The following is a 24157-nucleotide window of genomic DNA, read 5'->3' as shown; positions in this document are numbered from 1 at the left end:
TCCCCCAGTGTTAAACTCCTTCACATTTATATCCTCTGTTTGCTGCTGTTTTCTAGTTTCTCTGTCTCTAATGGCGATAGCTATACAGTGGAATGATTGTTGGCAATGACTACACTTGGCTTCTGAACACCATCTTCCATCAAAGTCTTGCTCTTTTCCTCTTTGAATTGTTTAATTTCCTTCTTAGCTTTTCTTGCTACAACAGAGTGTTGGCTTTTGTCCGGGTATGTGTGAAACAGAAACAATGACAAAAAGTTTACTTCTCTCTGTCTCCTTCCTGCAATGAAAACCTGGATTATCTTTAAATGTTCTTTTGCAAGATTATATATGACAGGCATTCTACTCATTATTGTAGATCACACCCTCTGCTAAACTATTGATTGTATTTGCAGCTTCAAGACACCATTTGGAACCAAATGTAACAAACTTTCAATGTTCTCTATAGAAAAGTTACTTCATAATTACCCCAGTGTCTCCAATATACTGCGCACATGCTTTCTCCATGCCAATAGCGACATCAGCTTTACCTCTCTGCAAAGTCAGTGGGATTTGTGCTCCTAAATCACTAAAGTGCTTTTGAAAATCCTACTCTGTGTCCATATTGGAAGGATGAAGGGATCTGTAGACTGTCCCCAGATTTAGAGTGGGATTTTCAAAGCTGCCTAGTGACCAAAACCCAGAAAGCAGCTTTGGAAATCCCATCCAATAATCTTTTGGCCAATAGAATCACCTCTTGTTCTCCTACCTGGATTTCCTGGATTTCAGAGGCTCACTGGTTGGCACCATTCTGTAATATATCCACATTAGAACTTGGATCGAACTGGTTGGAGGAAGACAAGATTTTTTTTTTAAATCACTCTGTGGGAATTTTACAGAATAATAAAAACTGAGAAATCACCAAATTAACTTAGAACAAATGGGTGGAAAAAAATAACGCATTGTCATAATGGGTGAAGTGACCCTGATGCATCCCTTACAGGGATGTGCTGTGAACTCTGGGACCAGACTGTGAACCCCTTAGTCACAATGGTGAGCATTTACTAATCCATGAGACTCACTGAAATGAATGTGTTACTCCTGGGAGTAAGTGCTCTTGAATAGAACTAAAATGTGCACAATGTAGCCAATTAAATTCCACGTTTCTAATAATTAACCTGCCTAAGGATAGCTAAATAAACACATACTCTGTGTAAATATTACAGGCCAGATTATCAAAAAGAGCTCAACTCCGTCCCCTTTGGCACCCAATGGGAGACAACAAGAGCTTCTGGGAGCAGATCCCTTCGGAAAATCTGGCTCTACAAGTCTGAGGGTTTTCTTTGGTGACTGTTGTGGAGTGGAACTGGAACTCAGGCAAATTCAAGGTGACTGTGAGGTGAAAACTGGGAGGATGTAGGCTCTTAAGTGAAAGAATACCAGGAATGAGCTGAGCCGTATGCTATAAATAAGACTAGTTCATGGCTGTTCAGACTCAGCTGTGAAAGACCAAATTCTCCATTCTGCAAACTTCACTTTAGCATTAGCAGCCCAAAGTGAATTGAAGCCAACTGGCAATTCCCTTGAATCCCCTCTGTATCAGGGGGATATCCACCCAGTGTTAAGCTGGCAGAGGCAGCAAGTATAGCCTCCTCTGGCACCAGCTGCCCCACTTCCTGGGCATAACCGCGAGGGGCCATGTTGGGGGCAGGAGGAGGTCTGGTGGACCTGAGCTGCACTATACCTGATCTCCAGGTCCCCAGCTACTCTAACTTCCACTGGTGCTGAGTGGCTGAGGGTCAGGGGATCATGGCTGTCTCCTTGGCACAGCCACTGTACGCTATGTCTGAACACAGCTTAGACGTAGTGGAGAACTGGGGGCCTGCATGATTAGTGTCTAGAATTATGAAACTGAACATCATGTGTACCATTAGGGTGAGGCACATGGAAAAAAGCTTTATTAGCCCACGATCTTTTCAGCACAAGAAAATTCACACAAGAAAACCGTGTTAACTCTGGTGGTATATAAACTTCCTCAGAACGGGACAGTATTTCATAACGATTTCACATAGGGACAGAAGTATCTGCTGGGTCCTTGAGTCCATGCCCCTGCTATCTCAGGCAGCCCTGTCATATAATCTCTTTCATGAATTTATCAAGCTGCATCTTAAAACTAGAGTTATAGAGTTCAAGGCCAGAAGGGACCCCCAGATCATCTACTCTGCCCTCTTGTATATCACAGACCACCAACAGCACCCAGCAATTCATTGACGATGAAGAAAACTGTCATCTATCACACCCAGGGCCCTATCACTATTAATAGCATTTCTTCTCCGATCTATATCTGGGAAGTTAAAGTCTCCTACTATGACACAATTTCCTAAAGTATTTATCTCCCTCATCATATTAGAGAGATCTCTGTCCATATCCAAGTCAGACCCTAGGGGCAGGAGGTCTATAGCAGACTCGAACCACCCTAATATAAATTCTTTACAATTCTTCCCCAAAGTGAAGAACAACTAGCTAGGTTGGTTGCCCCCTACTACTGCTATGGGAAGTATGTGCTATTTACGGTGCTTCATACACATTAGAAAGTTATATGGGGCCAGATTTCAAAAGTATTCAGCACCCAGCAACTCCCACTGTGACATTTATGGCCAGCTTCTCAAAAGAACTCAGCACATTGGGGGTTGAAATCTAACCACTTATTTTGGTGCCTAAATGGGAGCTGAGCACTCTTGAAAATCAGGCCACAGTTGTGGGTGCTGAGCCCTGGTGAAAATTCTGGTTATATGACAGAAAGTCAGGAATGAGGAACCCAGTGCCTTCTAAATATGAATGTTTTCAGCGGATGGACCATGATGTGTTTTGTGGAACAAGCCACTAAGTGGTGCTATTGACAGTCTTCAACAAAAATGCAGGCAGGGACCTCACAGGTAATCACCCAAGACTGAGAATCAGAAAAGAAAAGGAAACAACTTGGAAAAGAAGGAAACACTGGTATTTCCACTGAATGGCAACATGTAATAACACAACCATTAGCAGTCATACAAAACTACTAGCTTAATCTCTAGCAATGCATGCACTCTATGGGATTATAATCAAGGGTGTAATTTGAATGCAATGAAACTCTCCCTGTCCTCTTGGAATTCTTCACTCCTCTTCCTTATGTTTGTATCTGTGGTAAAACTGATTATTCCAATTTTGCCAGACATAAAGGTGTGTGTGTGTGTGTGTGTGTGTGTGTATGCACAATCATTTATATTGTGCACTCAAGCTGCTTTGACTGCCACAAGGAATCTGATTGTGCCTGTTACTTGAACAATTTATGGGACCTGGAAGTCACTGTTTCCTATTTAAATAAAAGGCAGGTGAAACTGACGGTGTGTCCAACTTTCCAATTTGTGTGCCTACCCATAAGTTTCTAAATCCACATTTTGGTAGCCACATGGAGATCTTGGGCCAAATACTGCAGCCTCTAGTTGACCAATACTTCCATTCATTTTCAGAGGAGATTTGCCTGATTGAGGATTGGAGAAGTACTAGCTGCAATTGTCTTTAGGCACCTAGTCCCCCTTGTAGGTGTTGCAGTGACTAGTTTAGGTGCACACATGCATTTTGCATTCTCAGCTGTGAAAGAAACCCAGGGTCTCTGTGTCAGCTTGTAGTGTGACCTTCAATGTGCATAATCACTATGTACTTAGGGTTAAATCCTGTCCTGTGTACTGTGAGGGCATGAAAGGTAGGGATGGCTGATCGGAGTTCAGGAGGAGGCTTTTAAAAATCCTTTAATCTGTGCGGGAAGAAGAAACCTGACACACTCTTGAGGGAATGAAAGCTTTGACTGAGAGTTCACTGGTCTGGTCCTTTGTGTCTGTGCAGCATCACCACACATTTCTGCTCTCTGTTAGCTCCCAGTGTGGCTCAGGGTTTAAACTGGCAGCACTTTAGATTTTTTTTTCCCATTGAAAATTATTCAGCTGTTACCATCAGACCCACCCACCCATGTGCAAAAATCCCAGCATGTCAAAAGTCATAGGTTTTTTAAGATGAAAATAATGGAATTCATACTCCTCGTCCCAGATCATGGCAGGGACCTCTCTTTTTGTTTTTGTTCCTGCCACCTTCCAACTGCAGGGATTGGTTACCTCCAGCCCAGAATTCCTGTGGAGCATGAGTGGAGCCAAAAAAGTCTCCTGCTGCTCTTAGAGTTCCTTTGCAGTCTCAGGTAGAAGATAAAGCTGCTCCAGAGAGATCCCTGAAGTCCACAGCCACTGAAAAGGAAGACACGTGCGTTCGTGTCTAACTCTGCTGCCAATGTCATTGTGTACATTTCATTCCTCTCTGCTTTGACTGGTTGCCTATTATATGAAAATCTGCATCGGCTTCAGTTTAGACTCAAGTTCATATCTTCTGTCGTTTGACCAAACGCCTGGAAAAATTAAATCAGCCAACCAAATAACTAGTTTGACAGGATGGGCCAAATTCACCCTTGCTGCAATGCCCCTGGTTTCAATGGTGTTGCATCACAGATGAATCTGGCCCAGCAAGTGCAATATTTAGAAGCTTCCACCAGGCATCTTACTTATCCTTCATTGAACAGCAGTGTGAACCTGTGGCGGCCACATGCAAATGATCTAAGTGAATCATGAGCATAGAGCAGAGAAGCATTTCTCCAGAGTTACTCTGTGTGTGTGTGTGTGTGTGTGTGTGTGTGTGTGTGTGTGTGTGTGTGTGTGTGTGTGTGTGTGTGTGTGTGTAGGTAAGCAGGTAGGGTGTTTTCCTTTGAAGCACTCAGCATTGGTCAGCCTGAGAGATAGGATATTGGACTAAATGCACCTTTGTTCTGTTCTGAGATGGGAAATCCTCTTTCTTTATTCACCAAAGTTTTGAAACTAAAAGGGTTCCAATGACACCGTTTGTCTGGTATGAAAGTCAAGTCCCATAAATATTGCCTCTGTCAGTTGTTCTGCTTTAAAATACTCTCCTTGAATCATTTCAGTCTAATCTAGTAAATAATTTGATACATCACAACTGAAAATCTTTCTTCCCCATTCAGATTGAAATATCTTATTTTATTTTTCAATATCCTGGAGGGAGAGGCACTTTCAAGCACGTACGTAATGAAACATCCACTAACACCGTTAGCATTGGTCATTTCGATGTGCCAGTGTCCCCCACGCCTTCCTCTTTCACTGGCCACTCCACACATCTAGTATTCCAGCAACATATCCTGGGTGAATTCACAATTCAAGCTTAGCTCACAAGCTCCTGCAATCAAGGAAGGGACATTTGAAGAAGGGAGAGACTGCAAATTTATTTAAAAGCTGTAAATCAGTCCAGCCTTATGAGTCAGAAATCTGCTAGGTATGTGTTTATGGCTTATAGGCTGCTACTTTAATGGAAAATGATACTGGCCTTGTTCTCTTTGGGCCAACTCCCTGCACAGCTTTGCCTCTGCAGGTTTTAGACTCCTTAGCAGGCATGCCTGGGGAAATCAGACTGCAGGAGGGTTAATCAGAATAAAAGTTCCTGATGGGTACTGATATATTTCTTTTATTGCGTCACATTAGATTAACATAAAAGGGCATTTGGGAGGATTCTTTTGGCAATCTGTGGACTCTTCTCTTAGGCTCAGTGGGACCTCTGCTTAAAGCCCAGGTAGATTGATTAGACAAGGTCTTTGGGGTGACATTTTCTTGAATGATTTAAGTAAATGCCTTTCTGTAACATTTGAGGTTGGTCATCTCTTGGTTTCCTGATTCTTTTTCTTTTAAGCCCCAGACACACAGACACAAAATATATTAAAAGAAGCGAGCTTAGCAGAAAGGTTGCCTAGTTCAGAAACAAACAGTGGGGATTTAGGGTGGAGGTTTAGGTGTGCAAGGAGAGAACATTTCATTTCAAAGCCTCTCGGCTTCCTTTGCGTGGAGACTGCATGGTTAAAAGGACGTGGGGAAGGGAGGGCAGGAAAGAGTCATTGCCCCTCCATTTCGGAATTCCTTTATCTGAAAGAAACCTGAGCAACGTCCTGCCCAGTGCTTTTCTGTGCCAACATCTTCGTCCAGCTTCCTAGCAATGAAAGAACCCTGGTGCTTTTTAGAGTGTTTTCAATAGACCCTACACAAAGGGTTGCAGAGGAGGGGTTAACTCTCTCCTCTGGCCAGAGAAAGGACCACAGCTGCTTGCACTGAGTGCAGGGAATTGCTGGGTCTCAGGTCTGCACAGCTGCAGGGAATTATTTAATTCACTCAAGACTCTATAAAAGGGATGTGATGCCAGGCAGTGGAAGCTGGCGGTGAGGATCAGGATTTCTGGGATGAGCACTCCCATTCTCTATATAATTCCTGGCCTTCTTATACTCTCATTTTTAAATGAAGGGCGTCCACCTTAGACCTTTCTTTTCATTTGGCTGAAGCAGGCCAGGTCTTATATCTTGTCTTTGGCTCAGAGAAGCTTTGTGGGGGTTTCCTGTCTGGCAGTGCAATCTTTACAAGTAGGCCTGTTTAACTATGTACTCTATAAAGGTGTCTCAACTCCACCTTGATGTGCAGTGTCCATTCCTGCCATAGTTTGTATAGACGAATTCCTCAGGAATCGAGTGTGCCCCTTTAAATTCTTTGTATAAACACTGGTTGCAAAACCAGTTATAAAGTTCTGTTATAAAATATCAGCAAAGAAGAACATAAATAGTAACTCCCCCCACCCCCCGGTCAGTCTGTCACTGGCCGATAGTTGAGCATCCATTCATCCTGGATCTCTCCTCTCTTGCTTTGGATGCCATAAGCTGAAGACTGGGTCTGTTCCTGAACTGCATTTGGAGCATTTAAAAAAACGGCAGGTATTATTTTTTGTATCTCAGCAGAGCCTAAATCATGGTCCCATTGCTGTACAAATACATTGTAATAAACAGTCCCTGCCCTGAAACGCTTAGGTGGCAGGGGAATATAACACCTTACAATTAACAAGGTTAGTTCCAGATTCCTTTCATATCAAATATTCTTTCTGATCTGTGGCCACCTACAAAGAAATCAAAAGGAAACTGTGCACTTCTGTGATTCAAGACACTGAGATTATTTCAAAGTTCCTTACCTATTAGACAATCTCAGGACCACTCCTCCCCCGCCCCCCCCCAAATAATTAATGAGAGTTATTGTATTTCACCCCAGCACTTGGGATCGCCCCAGCCTTGTGAAAGAGATGCAAGGGTCTGGTTGTAAAGCAGGAGCTTCTGTTTATGCTAACAAAAATGCCTCAGACATTTATGGCTGGAGCAGACTTGTCAAGTATTTAATAGTATATGTTAAATCAATTAACTTAGAAAAATCCTATGGAGGCATTTGCTGACATTAAAAGAGAATGTCTGAGTGCACCAGCTGTTAATTAAGGGACACCGATTCCTCTGATGTACGTGTAGGGACTGAAAGCTCTAGAAATTAAAATGAACTGTAATGGCCTGTAAGACTATTGACTTTAAATCAACAGCAATGGTGCAGCTGAACCACCTAGGCTGATATTTCAGTAAGCGTTGGTTTCTGTAACTGTCATTGCAAGGCTGGGGGGGTATGCAGAGCTGAGCTAAAGCACAGGAAGTGGTGTTCTGAGCTCCCAGTGGCAGCTGTAAAGGTGCAAGGCTGTGATAGATGGCATTCTTTTGGTTGTAATCCAAAATATTTGTGATCGGCAGTGCACAGAAACTTAAAACACACTCCAAACCCGAGAATTTTATACACACACGCAGATGCTCTCAGATGTTTCAAACCACATATAGCCCAATAGATGTGTGAGTTGCAGTGTGGGGACCGATTCACTCTTGCATGGTTAACATGAAATTACAGGACTGCAAAGGAACAAAAATCCTCCACTGTGAAATGATCACAAAATAATCTGGTTACTGCCTATCTGAACGAATGTGGATTAATTGGAAGATTTTGTTCTTTTTGACATAGAATCCTTTCCACTGGCTTTAGTAGGCTTTCAATCAGGCCCTATATTACCACACTGGTTGAAAGGTTCACTTGTTAGATCAGCTGAGCTGTCTGTCTGTTCTATGTCTTTAAGTGCCCTAGACGGATTAGAATGACTCTTTGATATGAAGGAAGGTTGGAACTGACTCACTAATTATAATTTGTTGCTTGGGTAAGGAATGGTATCCCTAGCCTCTGTTTGTCAGAGGGTGGCAATGGATGGCAAGAGAGAGGTCACTTGATCGGGGGGAGGGATAGCTCAGTGGTTTGAGCATTGGCCTGCTAAACCCAGGGTTGTAAATTTAATCCTTGAGGGGGCCATTTAGGGATCTGGGGCAAAATAGTCTGTCAGGGACCATACTTGGTCCTGCTGTAAAGGCAGGGGACAGGACTCAATGACTTTTCAAGGTCAGTTCCAGTTCTACAATTCTATGATTACCTGTTAGGTTCACTCCCTCTGGGGCACCTGGCATTGGCCACTGTTGGTAGACAGGATACTGGGCTGGATGGACCTTTGGTCTGACCCAGTATGGCCATTCTTGTGTTCTTGTTCTGCCTTCCTTAGTTCCTCTTAAATGTTCCAAATGCCGCTTAAGAAGTCACCCAGGAGACTTCTCCTTGGAAGCCAGAAGGAAATGATCAGGTGGGGGTGGTTTTGTGGATGATGGACACAGCAGCCCTTGACAGACTAACCCCAGGGAATAAAAGATATTTTTCTTTTCATGCAGATTTCATAAGAAAAGACTCCGAAATGTTAAAATTAAAGGGATATTGTCCCCCCTTTAGGCCAATATGCTTCACTAGAGTTGAATGCTACAAAACAGTTCCCATCAGTTTGCGTGAATGTTTATGCAAATTCAGCTGGCTCCCTCTTTTATTTTATTCTGTCAATTGACCTTAGTGGGAGGAAAGCTGGTGGAAACACTGAATTTATAGTGAATGGTAGAGAATATCTGTGGAATACTCCTTGGGAATTTATAGAGGGAATTTATCTATGCTGATCCAGTCATGTAACTGAAATGCTACCACGTGGCCTATGGGACCAGCCAATAATAAATGCAAATCAAAATTTAATATGGGCAACGAGGAGCACCCTCCTGCTGCACTGCAGCATTCTTTAATAATAACTTCTTGAAATAAGTCAAGAAAATTGTAAGCTGAGACAAACTTTGTTGAAAAAATGACTCGCTGCTCTTACAAAGATCGGGTTTATCATGGATCATATGCAATTTGCAAGGCCTCTGTCTTTTCCAAAATTTCTGATTGGAGAGGGTAAGTCGTCCTGTTACAGAGCTATCCAGCTAGACCATTGGTTCTCAAACTTTTTGTATTGGTGACTCCTTTCATAGAGCAAGCCCCTGAGTGCAACCCTCCCCCCTTATAAATTAAAAATAGTGGTGGGGTAATTTAATTTAATTTAAATTTAACAGGGGCTCAGGACTGACATCCCCCCTCTCCCCCGTGCATGGCTGGGCTTGGAGCTGTCAGCCCCTGACCCTCACGTAACCACCTCAGGGGGTCATGACTCCCCAGTTAGAGAATCCCTGAGCTAGACTTTCCTCTTGTTGAAAATTGCTGTACTAGCCCAAACTGTTGCTGACAAACATGTCTGTTGCACGAGGAAGATCATGAGAGGAGACTTTGCCTCTAGCACCATATTCAGTCTAGTTTCTCCACAAGCCTGTAGCTGAAATGGAGCTGCTGGAGAGAGGCAGGGACTGTAAATCCTGAAACTTGGAGGATACAGAATAGAGGGAAACATTGGGGGGGGGGTGTCTGTCTGTCTGTCTGTCTGTGTAGGTTAGTTAGCACTGATACATCATAACCATACACAAGAGAGGGAACCATTTTCAGATCATATTTTTGTCTCCCTTTCCTCATGGAGTAGTTTTGCCAAACACATGGGCAGCCTCAGGCAGATTGGTTATTTATGCTCTTTCTGAGTGACATATGCACATACCCCAGATAAGTGAACCGTGCTATAGTGTTTATTCCATTAAGACAAGAGCCACTGATTCTGTATCTATCTTCCCCCTTTTTTTCCTTTCACGCTAGATAGGGAGCAGCAGATGTTTGAGCCCTGTGTGGCAGGGAAAGTGGCCACAAGATCCTTTGCCTGGCCCTGGCTGTTCTGTTAATAATTTCTCCATTGTAACAATGATTTTGGTTGCTGAATGTCCATCACACTGTGTAATGTGGCCCTAGAGTCCAGGCTTCTCTGTTTCCAAAGGTGATCTACAGCATTGGCAGTTTCTATTCCTTCTCCTCCACAATTCCTTCTCCTGGCTAATTAGCCAGATAGGCTTTGCAATAGGTCTCAAGCCACGAGGACTTGGGGAAAAGGCTGGCTGCAGGAACTGAACCCACATCTTTTATCCATGCTGGATTATTCACATGTGGGCACGTTTACTTGGAAAAATGTAAAAGCTGGATCGACGGGGTCCTGCTGATATTTAATTAATTAATTACATTGTAAACTGCAGGGCGAGGAGCAGCAGCACTTGATCTCTTTACCCAGTAGAATTAATAGGCTTCTGGGCAAAACGTGCTAGATCCAGCAAGATCCAGGTGTATTTATGTCGCTCTTGCACTCGGATGCATTGGAGTTTGGATTTTTCTGGCCATGTAGGAACACCACCAAGTGCCCAGTTTTGGAATCTGGGAGCAAAATAATGATGATGATGATGATGATGAATTTAAAAAAAAGGTAAGATCCCGCAGACCTCACCACAGAGTCATGTTTTTGTGGTGCTGTACCAGTTTGCAACAGGAGCTGGGTGTTTTGGCTGCACTAGGTCGCAAAGATTTCCCCCTCTGTTTAGACAGTAGAATTTAGCTGGGGGTGGGGGAAGGGGGTTAAGATTAAAAATAGGCTCCAGGTACCAACTACCTGGGCCAGGATGCAAGGAGTCCAGATTTTTACAGTGAAGTAGCTGTGGCTACACTTTTCCTATTTAGATTGTACAAGGTGGGGCTTGGGGCCAAAGATTCCAGTTAGATCCAGGGGCTGGGTCCAGGTTTTTGTGGGCGCTGGTGCACCCGACTCGGGAATGTTTTGGTGCAGGAGGCGGGAGGCGTGTTCACTGTTTAGAAACAAGCATTTGGTAGCTCAGGGTCCAAACGTGGCTGGACCCAGGAGAAATCCACGTGCTGGGTCCGGGTTTTTGCGCACGGGTTCTCCGGGAGGGGGTGCATCGGGGTCTGGGTTAACATCGGTCTAGCAAGAGTACCCAGCCTTGCTCTCCGCTGGTGCCATTTGAGCCGGGGGTGGGGGTGGGGGGGGGTAAAAATGAGTAGGATCCACCAGGCTCCAGCTCGATCCGGCTTTTACCTTTTTCCAGTTCGTTCACATCACACACCACTCGCTCCCCAGCTCCGGCGGGCTGTGGGAGAGCGATCCTCGTCCCGCTTCAACCCCGTAGTGCGGGAGCAGCCTTGGGAACCAGACGCGGGCGCGGGGAGAGCTAAGCGCAGCCCCTTGTGCAGCCGCCGGCTGCTCCTCCCCTGGATTTTGTGAATCGAGCTGGGCGGGCTCTCGCCCCCCCTCCGGGCGCCGCCTTCTCCGGCGCATTTAAACGAGCCAAGTTTCCACTTCGCGTCTAGTGGCAGCGTTCCACCCTCGCAGCCTGGCGGAGCGCTGGGTACCGCTCGGGGCAGCCTCCTTCGCCGAGCATCCCTCGGCCGCCCGGCTCCTGACCATGCACCTTAACGCAACTTCTTCGCGGCAGCACCTGGGTCCGTTTCACCTGCAGCCCACCGGCGAGGCGCCTGGCAACGTCTCCAACAGCTCGGATCCGTACTCCGAAGGGCCGGACGAGGAAGACCTGGATGTGAACACCGACATCTACTCCAAAGTCATGGTCACGGTCATCTACCTGGCGCTCTTCCTGGTGGGCACCATTGGCAATTCCATCACCGCCTACACCCTGGTGCGCAAGAAGTCCCTGCAGAACCTGCAGAGCACCGTGCACTACCACCTGGCCAGCCTGGCTTTCTCTGACCTGCTCATCTTCCTCCTGTGCATGCCCATCGAGCTGTACAACTTCATCTGGGTGCACCACCCCTGGGCCTTCGGGAACGCCGTCTGCAAAGGCTACTACTTCCTGAGGGACGCCTGCACCTACGCCACTGCCCTCAACATTGCCAGCCTCAGCGTGGAGAGGTACATGGCCATCTGCCACCCCTTCAAAGCCAAGAGCATCATGTCCAGGAGCAGGACCAAGAAGTTCATCAGCTGCATCTGGGTGGCCTCTTTCCTGCTGGCCATCCCCATGATCTTCACCATGGGCGAGATCTATGGCAGGGACCAGCAGCCGGACTCTCTGATCTGTACTACCATTGTGGAAGCCTCTACGCTTAAGACTGTCATTCAGGTGAGTTTCCCTGTGTTCCTTTGTGTTTATGCTAGGAGCTGACTGCATGTAGGTACACTGGAGATCAGTGATCAGTAAGGTGCTTTGATTGATTGATTGATTGACTTTTTTTTTTTAACCTAGCAGCTGCTGGCTTTCCTAGAGAACAACAGCTGACAGCAGCTCTGTAGAGCATGGTCACTCACTGACCTGGCTGTGTTGCAAGCCCATGCTATGGCTCAGTGGTTCTCAATCTCTCCAGACCACCGTACCCCTTTCAGGAGTTTTATTTGTCTTGCATACCCCCAAGTTTCACCTCACTTAAAAACTACTTGCTGACAAAATCAGACATAAAAATAGAAAAGTGTCAGAGCACACTAGTACTGAACAATTGCTGACTTTCTCATTTTTACCGTATAATTATAAAATAAATCGATTGAAATATAAGTACAATATTTATATTCCAGTGTGATACTTGAGCCTGTTTTTTTCACTTGTGAACCTTGTCTGAAGCATGTAACTTAGCTTCACAGGGCCCCTTGTGGTGTGGGGCCCTAGGTAATTGCCATGCTTGACACCCTGTAATGCTGGCTCTGCACTTGTGATCCCCCTAAACCCATCCCATGACTGTCTGGGGGTTGCAACCCTCAGGCTGAGGAACACTGATCTAGATGAGTTGAGTGCCCCCTGGAAGATTTCTGCATACTCCCAGGGGCAAAACTTTGTAGATGTGCTTTGTGCAAGCCACAGCATTAGTCACCCTTTGCGCTTGTATGACTGAGGGTAAGTCCCGTGAAATGGTCTCTGGAGAGCAGAAGGTGGTGGTGTTCCAGGTGAACATGTGCTTACTTTTCTTGCAGGCTGCTGCCTGGCCAAAGAGGGGGGCGGGATGGGAGGAGGAGAATTGACATACTGATCTCTTTCCAGCTTTAACAATGTAATTTATTTAGAAGTCAGATTACTTCTGGGAACAAACGCATCCATCCATCCTGTGCAATTTTTGTGCATAAAAGAAGCAAAGGTCTTTTCTGATCTGTCTTGGGGCTTGATTCTGATCTTGCACTGGGGAAAATGAGAAGTAACTCCACTGAAGCCAATGGAATTATAGCCAGGCAAATCCAGGTGTTCATGAGATCAGAATAAAGTCCAACATCTGCTTCAGCCAAACTAGCATCTCTCCACTGCACTTCAGCAAGTAGCAGAGACGGTTTCTAAAGCAGACACTGGTGACTTGGCTCTCTGTAAATTCAGGGGAAAACAAAGCCAGTTCCCCATTTTAATAATGTCTCCAGTGCTCAGTGCTGTTGGGGCCAAACCCTCAGCTGGTGTAAAGTGGCAAAACTCCATTGAATGAGGACTTGGGCTTGTGTGTCCTGTATGTTACTGTTTTCATTTTACAGCAGCCGTTAACGACTGGAATAAATACAATCTCACCCTTTGACTCTGACTTTTCTGAGTTCTGTATATTTCTCTTGTACCTGCTCTTAACCTGTCATGGTATCAAGGAAACATAGATTTCCTTTCTTCCAATCTTCAAATTACGTTTCTCTGCTGATATCATCGCATTTCCTCCCTATGGCAACGGAACATAATTTCACAAAGTTACGGCTCATGTCACAATACAAACATTAAAAATGAACTAACTTGCAAGGCAAAGAGCTGCTATTTAAGCACAAATCGTTACTTGGAATAAATCAGAGTAACTCCTTCAACTTCAGAGGAGCTGTGCCACTTTACACAAACTGAAGATCTAACACTATATAGTGCGCGGAACAGAATGCAGGATAACCAGTTTAGTCAGTGTTCTGTTTTCTTATGCACATTTTACCTTTACTTTTTGATGGAGTTTCTAACTTTTCAAGGATATTTATGTACTGGAGCAACAGGCTTGAAAATGTAAGGAAACTGGACTCGAACTGGAAGAAAAGAGAAATCAGCCTATGTAGTTTTTTCTGTTGATGCCAGTCTCAGATCTGAGAACTTTTCAGGGTCTTGTCTTCTAGACATGAGTTTTCAAAGGGGTGGGAATTCATCTCTAGCCAATTGGAGTTTAAAAGAGTATATAACAGTATGTACACTAAATCATTCTTTTCAAATACTCCTCAGATTAGTTCGTAGAGAGGGAATTATATTCAGTTAAACGGAAGCAAATCAGCACCCTTTTTTCCCATGAAGAGGGCTGAAATATGTGTGCTGAGCAGAAGACAGAGTATAGTACCTAACTTTCAACTTCAGGTCAAGCAGCCCTTTTTTAAATTTTATTTATTTATTTATGGGTCAGGCATCTTGTGGAATTCTGATGTCAGTTACTGCCCTGTGTATTTATCCAAACTTTTCTCATCTCTGAGGAGATGCATCCTTAATGGGAGACCAGTGCTATTGAAGTCCAGATATCTTGTATTTCAAATCATCTTCTGTTCAGGATTAAAAATGACATCCAATGGCTGACTGTGGGGCTGAGAAGGTAGGTTTATCTCCTAATATGCATCTTCAGAGATTACAGATGACATACATTTCTAAGCAACTTTAATCATCATTGTTTAATATATATCGCAGTGCTTTGGAATATCAGTGTTGTATTATTTTAAACATGAAAGTGCAAGGGCATTAATTTATTACACAACAGGAAAAGCATCACTTTGTGTGCTCTAACTGACCAGTGTAGAAAAACGTATATTTTGTTTCAGGGTTTTCTAATTTCACTTGTGCACTAATTGAAAAAACAAAGAGGACATAATGATAACTTGTAATGTAAAACAGCAGCGGGCTTGGTATTCATTTATGTAGCATGGCAGCTTTCCCTATCTGGAGACCTAGATTTAAATGCTGATTTGCTCATGTGAGATGCTGTTTTAATGGCAGTTTAGTTCCTTTTAAACATACGATAAAGCAGCATGCAGTTCTTCGCTCTATGAAGCTAGTACAGAGGGGGGGAAAAACAGGACTGAACAAGTAGAGATATTGCAAGTCAGGCTTGAAGTACATTAATCAAGTTGAGTGGCACGGTGTGTGACAATGCATTCTCTCACAACATACAGGTCTGTGGCCTTGGGCAAGCCAATAAACTGCGAATCAGTTTTCCGCATGTAAAATGGAAATAATGATATTGCATTTATCAGAGCTGGGTAAATACTGTTAAATAAAGCACTTTTCCTGTTTGCAGGTTGTCTGCAAGCAGGCTATGATTTTCTTGAACTTGTTCATGATTCAATTAATTCTAAAATATTAGTTGTAGATAGTTTTTTGTTTTGTATCTGGCTTGCAAGCAGTTAATTGAAACTATTCCATAGTCAGAAACCAGTTTAAACTGTGGGGAATATCTTCGATTGGACACACAGGTGCACGGTATTGCTTCTGTTGCCCGATTGGATGAATATACCACTTAGAATCAATGTCTAGTGTGAATATTGATATGTATTTAAAATCTGTTTTCTGCAAATGTTTGTCAATATTTGCTTAAAATTTGCAGGTTTTGGCAAACATTCCCACAATTAAATTAGAATATTCATGAACATAATGAAATGGCTGGATACAGGACACTAGATGGGGAGGACTCTTGAGTTGCTGCAGAGAATTCTTTCCCAGGTATCTGCCTGGTGGGTCTTGCTCACATGCCCAGAGTCTTACTGACGCCATATTTGGGGCTGGGAAAGAATTTTCCCCGATGTCAGATTGGCAGAGACCCTGGGGCTTTTTTTTTGCCTTCCTTTGCAGCATGGAGCATGGGTCATTTGCAGGTTTAAACTAGTGTAAATAGTGAACTCTCTGTAACTTGAAGTCTTTAAACCATGATTCGAGGACTTCAGTAACTCAGCCAGAGGTTAGGTGTCTATTACAGGACTGGATGGGGGATGTTCTGTGGTTTGCAAGGTGCAGGAGATCACACTAGATGATCACGGTGGTCCCTTCAGACCTTAAAGTCTGTGAGTCTATAAATTGAACCAATATTCATGACAGGTCTTTAGCATATGCCCTGTGCTTTAACACTTCTTAATTAAGAAGGCTTTACTGAACGTTAATTAGTTAATCTTTTGACAGTAATTAAAAATACTCTTTACTTTCTAGGGAATAATAAATGCAGTAATACATTAGATAATTCAACCTCCCTGCCCACAATTATACCAGATAGTTCAACAGTAATGCAGGACTTTAAACTCATCATGCCTTGATGGGGTTAGCTCTGGAGAGCCTTTGATCTTTAATCGTACAAAATAGTGATGTTTCCCAGTTTTGTATGTCATCATCTTTGCAGCTGCTTATGCTTATACTCTATCGTGTATCTTCATTGACCAGCCTTCTGTCTGTTTGCAATCCAGTGCATCTGACTTGCCTTTTGGCCTCAGTCTTGAATTTGGCAGCAGGCATTAAGTACATTGGAACTATATTATTTAAGTCTGTTTAATACTTTAACTGAAAGCCATCCTCTAACTGAAACTGCAGCCAAGTGTTCACATAAACTAAAGCACCTCTCAAAACCATTTCCACACAGGCAAATTAATGTTTGGATGCCACGTCAGCTGGAATAGGTTTTTAAAGCTACTCACCATGGTGGTAACAGGAAGAAGAGTTTTTGAGTGGGATGTTTGGTCTGCTCATATTGCATGTTAATACCCAGAATGCTGTTGGCTATTTCATGGCACTGCTATTGTCCATGGGTCTGACTTTCAAACAAGAGAGGCATGTAACTGCATAAGGAAAAAGTAAGTGAAACTGTGTGCCAAATGCAGGCCTGGCCAGTGTGACTGCGTGCAAACTTGTAGTCACACTCGATGAGCAATTGCACGATTTATATATTAATCATTAACTCCAAGTGCAAAACAGACAGACAGTTGCACAAACATTTTCACACATATACTTGTGCATCTAACTCAGTAATCAGGCCTTGTAGTTACCTGTGCTGCAATAGTTTCAAAACTACTTTGCCTTCAGTCTTACAAAAGAAGGCTCCATTTCTCCTCACAATAGGACAGCTCTCCCATGATACTGTGCAAGCCTATTGAGCTGGCTATGAGAGCCATTATTTCAGCCAGCAGTGGCCCTCCCCGCACCCCCACCCCACACTCCCCCAGGCCTCCACCACATAGGTACATGCTGCCCAGGATCATCTCTGGTCTTGGAAGGAGGAGACAGCCTGGATCCATCTCCCCAGTTATTGTCAGGGAAATACCTCCCACTTTCAATTCTTCACATTTAGCTGGGCAGCGGTATTATGCTGTTTACACAGCAGTAGAAATATGAAGAAACCACACATGTACAGCTGAATTCCAAGTAACCGCTTTTACTCACTGTACACAACGTACCAAGCCTGGCTCTGTATAATATATCCTGCTGCTCGGGCTGATTTCTAGCTGCTTCTAAAACATAGAACATGGAGGACATTGCTGTAGGGCTCAGAAACAATGTCAAGGGATACTACATGCGGGAGACCCCCAAAAACTACATTGAAAAATCTTTGGCCAAAGGAGGACATGAGGCTGCAACACCTATCCCAATGGTAAAGCCAGCAGTGCACTACCTCAACCCACAGCGCTGCCCCAGAGTCCTGCTCCTTCCTAGCTTACAAGGGAGATGGGTGGTGCATATGTGGTAGAGACAGGACAGATGGCTCTCACTCTTTCTCTCTCTGCTACCCTCATACATATCTTGGTCAACTAACGCACACTCCGGGGATAGCAGCACTTAGAGCTGCTCTCGTGGTACAACCAAAGTTATAATCACTTTGATTAAAAAAAGAAATCCTCCAATTGTTCCAGTGCAGGAACAGTGTATCAGAGAAATTAGTGGGGTTTGTAGCGCAAATATAGCATTGCAGGTCCTGAGTGATGGGAACCTCTTCTCAGCCTCGGTACTGACTTCAGCCTGCTTCTTCCTTTAGGGATGACCGTAATTCACTGTGGCTAGATATACAAGTACCTGACGCATATGGTTGTGCCATTTATTTGCACAGACAGCTGGCGCAAGTCCCCTTGTTAAAATACACGGCGATAGACTCTGAGCTGCAGTAAAATGGTGTCGTTCCATTGACTTCAAGGATCTGGCCTATGCTTGGCAGTGTAGAAAGGGCTCAGCACGTGTGAAAATGTGTCAGGGAAAGTGACTGTGTTCCAAGTGCACAACTCTGTGCAACAGGGGGCAAAAAGCTGAATTTCTAAATGCTCGTCTGCTCTGAGACAGACGTGGTGAGAATCTACCTCTCAGAACGCACATGTTTCTTACCACCTGTTTCTAATACAGGGAGCTGTTCTGCAACTCCTCAAAGGTTTTGGCGGGCAGTTATAGTAATGCAGCTCCTAGTCCCACGATCCTTGTATGGAAGTCGTTTGCCTATTTCTTCAAATCCCTTGTTTATTATGTGTCACAGTGTCTGCAGACTGTTAAAGTACTTGGTACAGTACATAATCCTTCGTATGAAAGAATAGGCTTCATAACTAACCATTCTGTTTTATTTCTGCCTGCTCTCAATGTCATGCCCATTCCAGAGTGCCTTCAGGGGAACTTAACGAGTGGAACTGGAAAAAGTGAGTCAGGATTCAGGATAGAAATCATAGGGTCTAACTCCCTGCAAAGATGCAGGATTTGTCCTGTCCAGCTGCTCTTTGAGAACCTCCAGTGAATGATCTTCCACAACCTCCAGAGGAGTCTGCTCCATTGTCTTACTGTTCTTACAGCTAGGAAGTTTTTCCTGAGATTTAATCTAAATCTGCTGTGCTGTAGTTTGGATGCACTGCCTCTTGTCCTGCCTTCTGTGGCAAAAAAGAACAACTTTTCTCCATCTTTTTTATGGCAGCCTTTCAAAGATCTGAAGACCACTATCATATCCCCCCTTAATCTCCTCTTTTCCAAACTAAACATACCCAGTTCCTACAGCCTTTGCTCATATGGCTGGCATTAGCTTTGATCATCTTTGTTGCTCACCGCTGGATCCTTTTTAGTTTCTCTGCACCTAGATTGGTGAAGAACTAGAGAATCAGAAATACAAGACTGGGCCAGCAGAGCCTCAGCATGTAAGCTTGGTCTCTCAGTATGTTCATCAAAGTTATGATGTCTGTAGCTCTGCCCACCTGCTGCATCTCTTAGTGCTAATGGAAACTCACTACTTCCTGGAGCCTACTGCCTAGCCTCCATCCTTCAAGTCTCACTTTTATAAATGTATTTTTTCTGTGAAGTCTATAAAAAACCTCAGTCCTCCCATATTACGAGCACTGCAGTTGACCTCAGTGCAGCCCTTATGTTATATTCTTCCCCAGGGAAGGGTACTGGCCATGATCTTGAGCTGACACAGGAATGTTCAGCATAGATCAGGAGCATGTGTATGCAAAATTGGTGATTTTGGCAATTGACGCCCGCTGCCCTCAGCCCAGAGGGGCCATTCCAGCAGCCAGAAATCACTGGCATGCAAGGGAGTCCCAGTCATTCCTCCTTTTCCCTTGTCATATCCCCCAGCAGAAGGTGTCTTGAAGACCAGCTGTGGTGACAAAGTTTCATCACAACCGGTAAATTCCCATGAAAAGTTTCAGTTTTCACAAATTGCCATTTTCCATCAAAAAACCTTGTTAAATTCCCAACCAACTCCGCTCTACACCACCTGAATAGTTCTTCTAAAAGACGAATCCTCCGGGGGCTGGATGAGGCAGGTTAGCTCTGGTGGAACTGCAGGAACCTCCCCTCCCAGAGGGCAGGTTCCTGGCCTTTTTCTTCTGTTTGTCAGCAAAGGGGCAGGTATATCTATGGCACAGTGTAAATAACAAACGATCGGTGACAGAAGCTCTCTGCAGACCACTAAAACAATATGGTCAGTTTCTACGTTTGTTTGTACCTATGTCAAACCAGAGTGACTCTATAACTTCAGTACAGACATTCTGGATTTACACCAGTGTAATTTAGGTGAATGTGTCTACTGTCTTGTCCTTGCATTAGCATAACTTTTAGGTTTAAAACTTTAATGCTATTAAAGGTAAATTACTCACCACTCTTACATGCAGCAGTGGGAAACTAAACCTGTTTTAGAAAAGTTTTCTATCATCAAGGCTTGGTCTATATGCATGTAGCTATCTCGGTTAGGGGTCTGTTTGATTTTTTTTTTCACATTGAAATAGTTTTACCAGAACAAATCCTAGAGTGGCTGCAGTTATATTGGTATAAAGCTACCTTTATACTGGTATAGTTTCCCATATGGGAGCTATATAAAGCATCATTATCCTGATATAATTATGTGCAAACTACAGGGGTTGCACACTTGAACTAGTCTGCCACAGGTAGAGTGGCACAACTTTTTTGTAGATAGGCAAGCTAGGGCGCTTGATTCTCTACTGTTTTGCATCTTATGTGGCCATGTAGACTCCAGCACAGCGATTAAGCACCTGTTTAACTTTAAGCACATGCTTAAGTCTTATGTAAATGCTCAATTGCTGTGCTGAGTAGGGATGAAGCCCTGAACTGGGGTGTTCCACCTGTATGCCGCGAGTGCAGAATGGGGTTAAATGCAATCACTAATCAAACAAAGAGAATTCTGAGATGTTTTGCACTTTCTCTTGCAGGTGAAAGCCATTCTGCAAGGTGCAGGACAGTGAAGAATCAGGCTCAGTGATTTGAATTCTTCCTTTTAATAATGAAAAATTTTGTTAAGCAGAGAATTAAACATACGAGATATCAGCTCCTCAAAGCAACCACATCAACAAAGGCAGCTGATCTTGATTGCCAAATGCGGCATTAGCCAAGAATGACTAATCCTAGCCCCTTTGCACTGCAGCCGTCCTTATCGCTGGATCTAAATTAAATAAGCTTATGCTTTCATTGCATTGCATAACCACTTGGTTTGCCGTGTTGTGGCAGTTCTTACACAATATTTTTTGTACTGATTTGAATTCATTTGATTTCTCTTTTCTCTGATGTCGGCTGCCGGGAGTAAAAGAACAAGGAAATGTGGCAGATCAATTTAGTTCTCAGGTTTTCCTCTTATTGACCGTTTGCAAAAAAGTGGGAAAGATTAAGTTAATATACTGGCTCCTCTACACAGAGGAAAGAAAACCCTGTAGTTGGCTTTAATCTTCTTCTGGATAATTTAAAACAGCTATTTAATTGTCTTTCCCCCATCCCTCCCTAAAAGGATTTTACTGTGGTCTCTATACAGCATCTGCTTGAGCCAAACAGATGGCACTTTCACTTACTGACATTTAGAAGTATTTCTCTGTTTTCTCTGCCCTGGGCATGTTCTGATGCCTATCAAAGGGGTAAGGTTCCTGACATGCACCAGGTTTGATCTGCGCAGATATGATATGGTGCTAGATTCACTTCCATCCGGCAGTCGCGATGATGGAGAACACTGGTGCCATGTCTGGCAGGGAAAAGCTTTTGGGGATCTTTGATGTTTAATTGCCCTGAACGTAATTTTTACATTTGCATCCCAATACTGTCATCTTTCCACTTCTTCCTGTTACACATCGTTCTAGCATTGCTTTGAACATCATTGAAATCTTTCATGTTTTGTTTCTTTTCTGAGTCAAGAAGAAGAGGTTGCCCAATTCTCCATGTTCAGCTTGAGACACTTCTAACTTTCATCCATTTCTCCACACAGCAGGGTCTATCCCAGCAGAGAACATAGACTTCTTGGGATCTGCAGTGGATGGGAAAGGGGTCTTTTGAACCTGAAGTGTTCATGGCAGCTTTCATGTAATTTTACTATCTTATAGAAGCCATGGAGTCAGTCACTGCAGGGGTACGTTGGATGATATTGGTGATGGGCTACAGTTTCTGCATCTGGAAGGATTTTGCTCAGCCACCTTCCTGAGTGTCTTGAATGCCCAATGTTTCATGAGCAAGTGTCACACCTAATCCCCTTTCCTGCCCGCTAAAGGAATGCTGCTACCTGGCAGCTTACCGCTATCCCTCCAGTATGATGACTTCACAATCATGTGCTGCCGTCTATGTGTCCTTTGACGCTGCTCCCTTGCCAAGGGCATAATCCACCTCCCATTGAACTCCATGGGTGACTTTCCATTGATTTCAGCAGGAAGCGGACCAGATGATGGCTCCCCATGCCTCTGTTTTCGTTGATATTTCTCACATCTTCCTAGTTGTCTGGTAGTGCTCACAATGTGCTGGGCCCCATTCAAATACAAAAGAAGACACAGTCCCTGCCCCAAGGAGCTTTCACTACTTGCTCTGGCCAAACTCTCGTTGAGTTTTTCTTGTACTTAGGCACCTGGAAAGATGTTCAGCTGGGGGCAAAATTTAAACACTACATTCTAGGACATTAAACATCAAAGATTCCATATGCTTTCGGAGTCTTTGATATCTTTATTGTGTGGAATGTAATTTTTACATTTGCATCCCCGTACCCTTTCAGAGCCATCAGGCAACTTGCTCAAGTCAATGTTTACGGTGTGGGATTAGGCTCAGTCTGCATTAGTAGCCTAAAAAGTTATCCATTTCTAGACTTTAAATAACAGTATGACAATAAGGGTAGTGGAAGGGAGACATTTTTCCAAAGTGCCCCCTAAATTTGTGTGGCCACATCTGCATGTACTTCTTCTTATTGCCTGTTTGCATGCACAACTGCAGGCTTATTGCACGGGAAGTGCCCATTTTACAGCTGCATTTTCAGAGGATACGTTGACCGTTGAATCTGGATTGTAAGGTTTTCATGGATTCAAACATGATGATTTTTTTTAAAAAAGTCAAATAAAATCAGAGTTTTAAATAGAAATCTAACCCATCTGTAATTTTTATGAGAGCCTCTGGGCTTGACTCTCCTCTGCCCTGCTCTTTGTATCATCATTTATGCCCGTCCAAAGTGGGTGCAAAACTTTGTCTGATCTGGTACGATTTTTCTGTCCACTTTGCACAGGTGTAAATGGCAACAGAAAGTGCAAGGCAGTGGAGAATCCATCCCCATTTGGGCAGCTGCACACACATAATTTACACATACAAATAGCCAGTTGGGCATGTAACTGATCATTTACATGTGCAATTATGCATGCAATTTTACATAAGCATGTGAAAAATCCAGCCCATGTGTGATCATCATTTATCTTAGAACTTCAGACTGAAAAGGAACCCTTCTCAGTCCATTTTTTCTGTGTGTGGCTCTCTTCTCTTCAGGTTCCCAAATCACCCTCACTACCTTAAAACTAACGGAGAGAAACAGGCACATAAAAAAGTGGATTTATTGGAACTCTTCACACATGCTCTGCCGAACCTCATAAAATTGGCCAGAGGCAAAAGAAGTTCCCCCGTAGCCCCTTTATTTCAACAACCGTTTCCAACTGATTGGGTTAATATTTTTGAAGGCATGTGTAGAAACTAAATTCAGAGTCACCTTGCAGGGAGGAAAGAATTAACAGCTCACTTCCCTACACTGTCTTAAGCCACTTCTGTGGCATTGTGTTCAGTACATAAGAGTCTTGCAAATAAAGTCCATAGATTTTCATTCATTCAATAGAGCACAAGTCAACACGAGTTTATTTTTTCACAGCTGACAGCCACTTAGTGAGTTAAGTGGATTACATGCCACTTTCTCTTCACTCACAGAATACTCCATGTCTACTTCAAGAAGCTAATCTGTTATGTTCTGTGCTGGCTGGTTCCTAGCTGCAGCTCTCCTTTGCCATGTTTGCAATCCACTTTTCTTGGAGTCTGAAATAGATTTTGTCCAAGGACACTTTTCCATTGCCTTCGTTGTTTGACAGAGCAAGACGTAAGGTTCTGGCTTGCAGTTTGCTGAAAGCTCTCTGCAGTTCAACAAATCCAACAGCAATCCAAACTATTTACTCACATAGCTTTAAGAGTAGCATGAAAATCACAGTGACGGTGAAGGCCGTTCATATTTGATCATTAGTGTAATAGTCTCCATATATAGCAGAT

General features: G+C 43.7%; 1 protein-coding gene across 1 annotated transcript in view; it reads left to right on the top strand.

The window, feature by feature from the left end:
- The first annotated feature begins 11575 nt into the window (after nt 1-11575).
- Nucleotides 11576-24157, top strand: part of NTSR1 (neurotensin receptor 1) — a 112697-nt gene continuing 100115 nt past the window's right edge. Inside the window, exon 1 of the mRNA XM_030533812.1 lies at nt 11576-12316. Coding sequence (XP_030389672.1) covers nt 11642-12316 — 675 coding nt within the window. The 5' untranslated portion in view covers nt 11576-11641. The remainder of the gene's footprint in view (nt 12317-24157) is intronic.

The sequence above is a fragment of the Gopherus evgoodei genome, chromosome 14 (assembly GCF_007399415.2).
Source record: "Gopherus evgoodei ecotype Sinaloan lineage chromosome 14, rGopEvg1_v1.p, whole genome shotgun sequence".
NCBI lineage: Eukaryota > Metazoa > Chordata > Testudines > Testudinidae > Gopherus > Gopherus evgoodei.
Note: the sequence above shows the minus strand (reverse complement) of the source record. Positions and strands in the feature narration are given on the sequence as shown.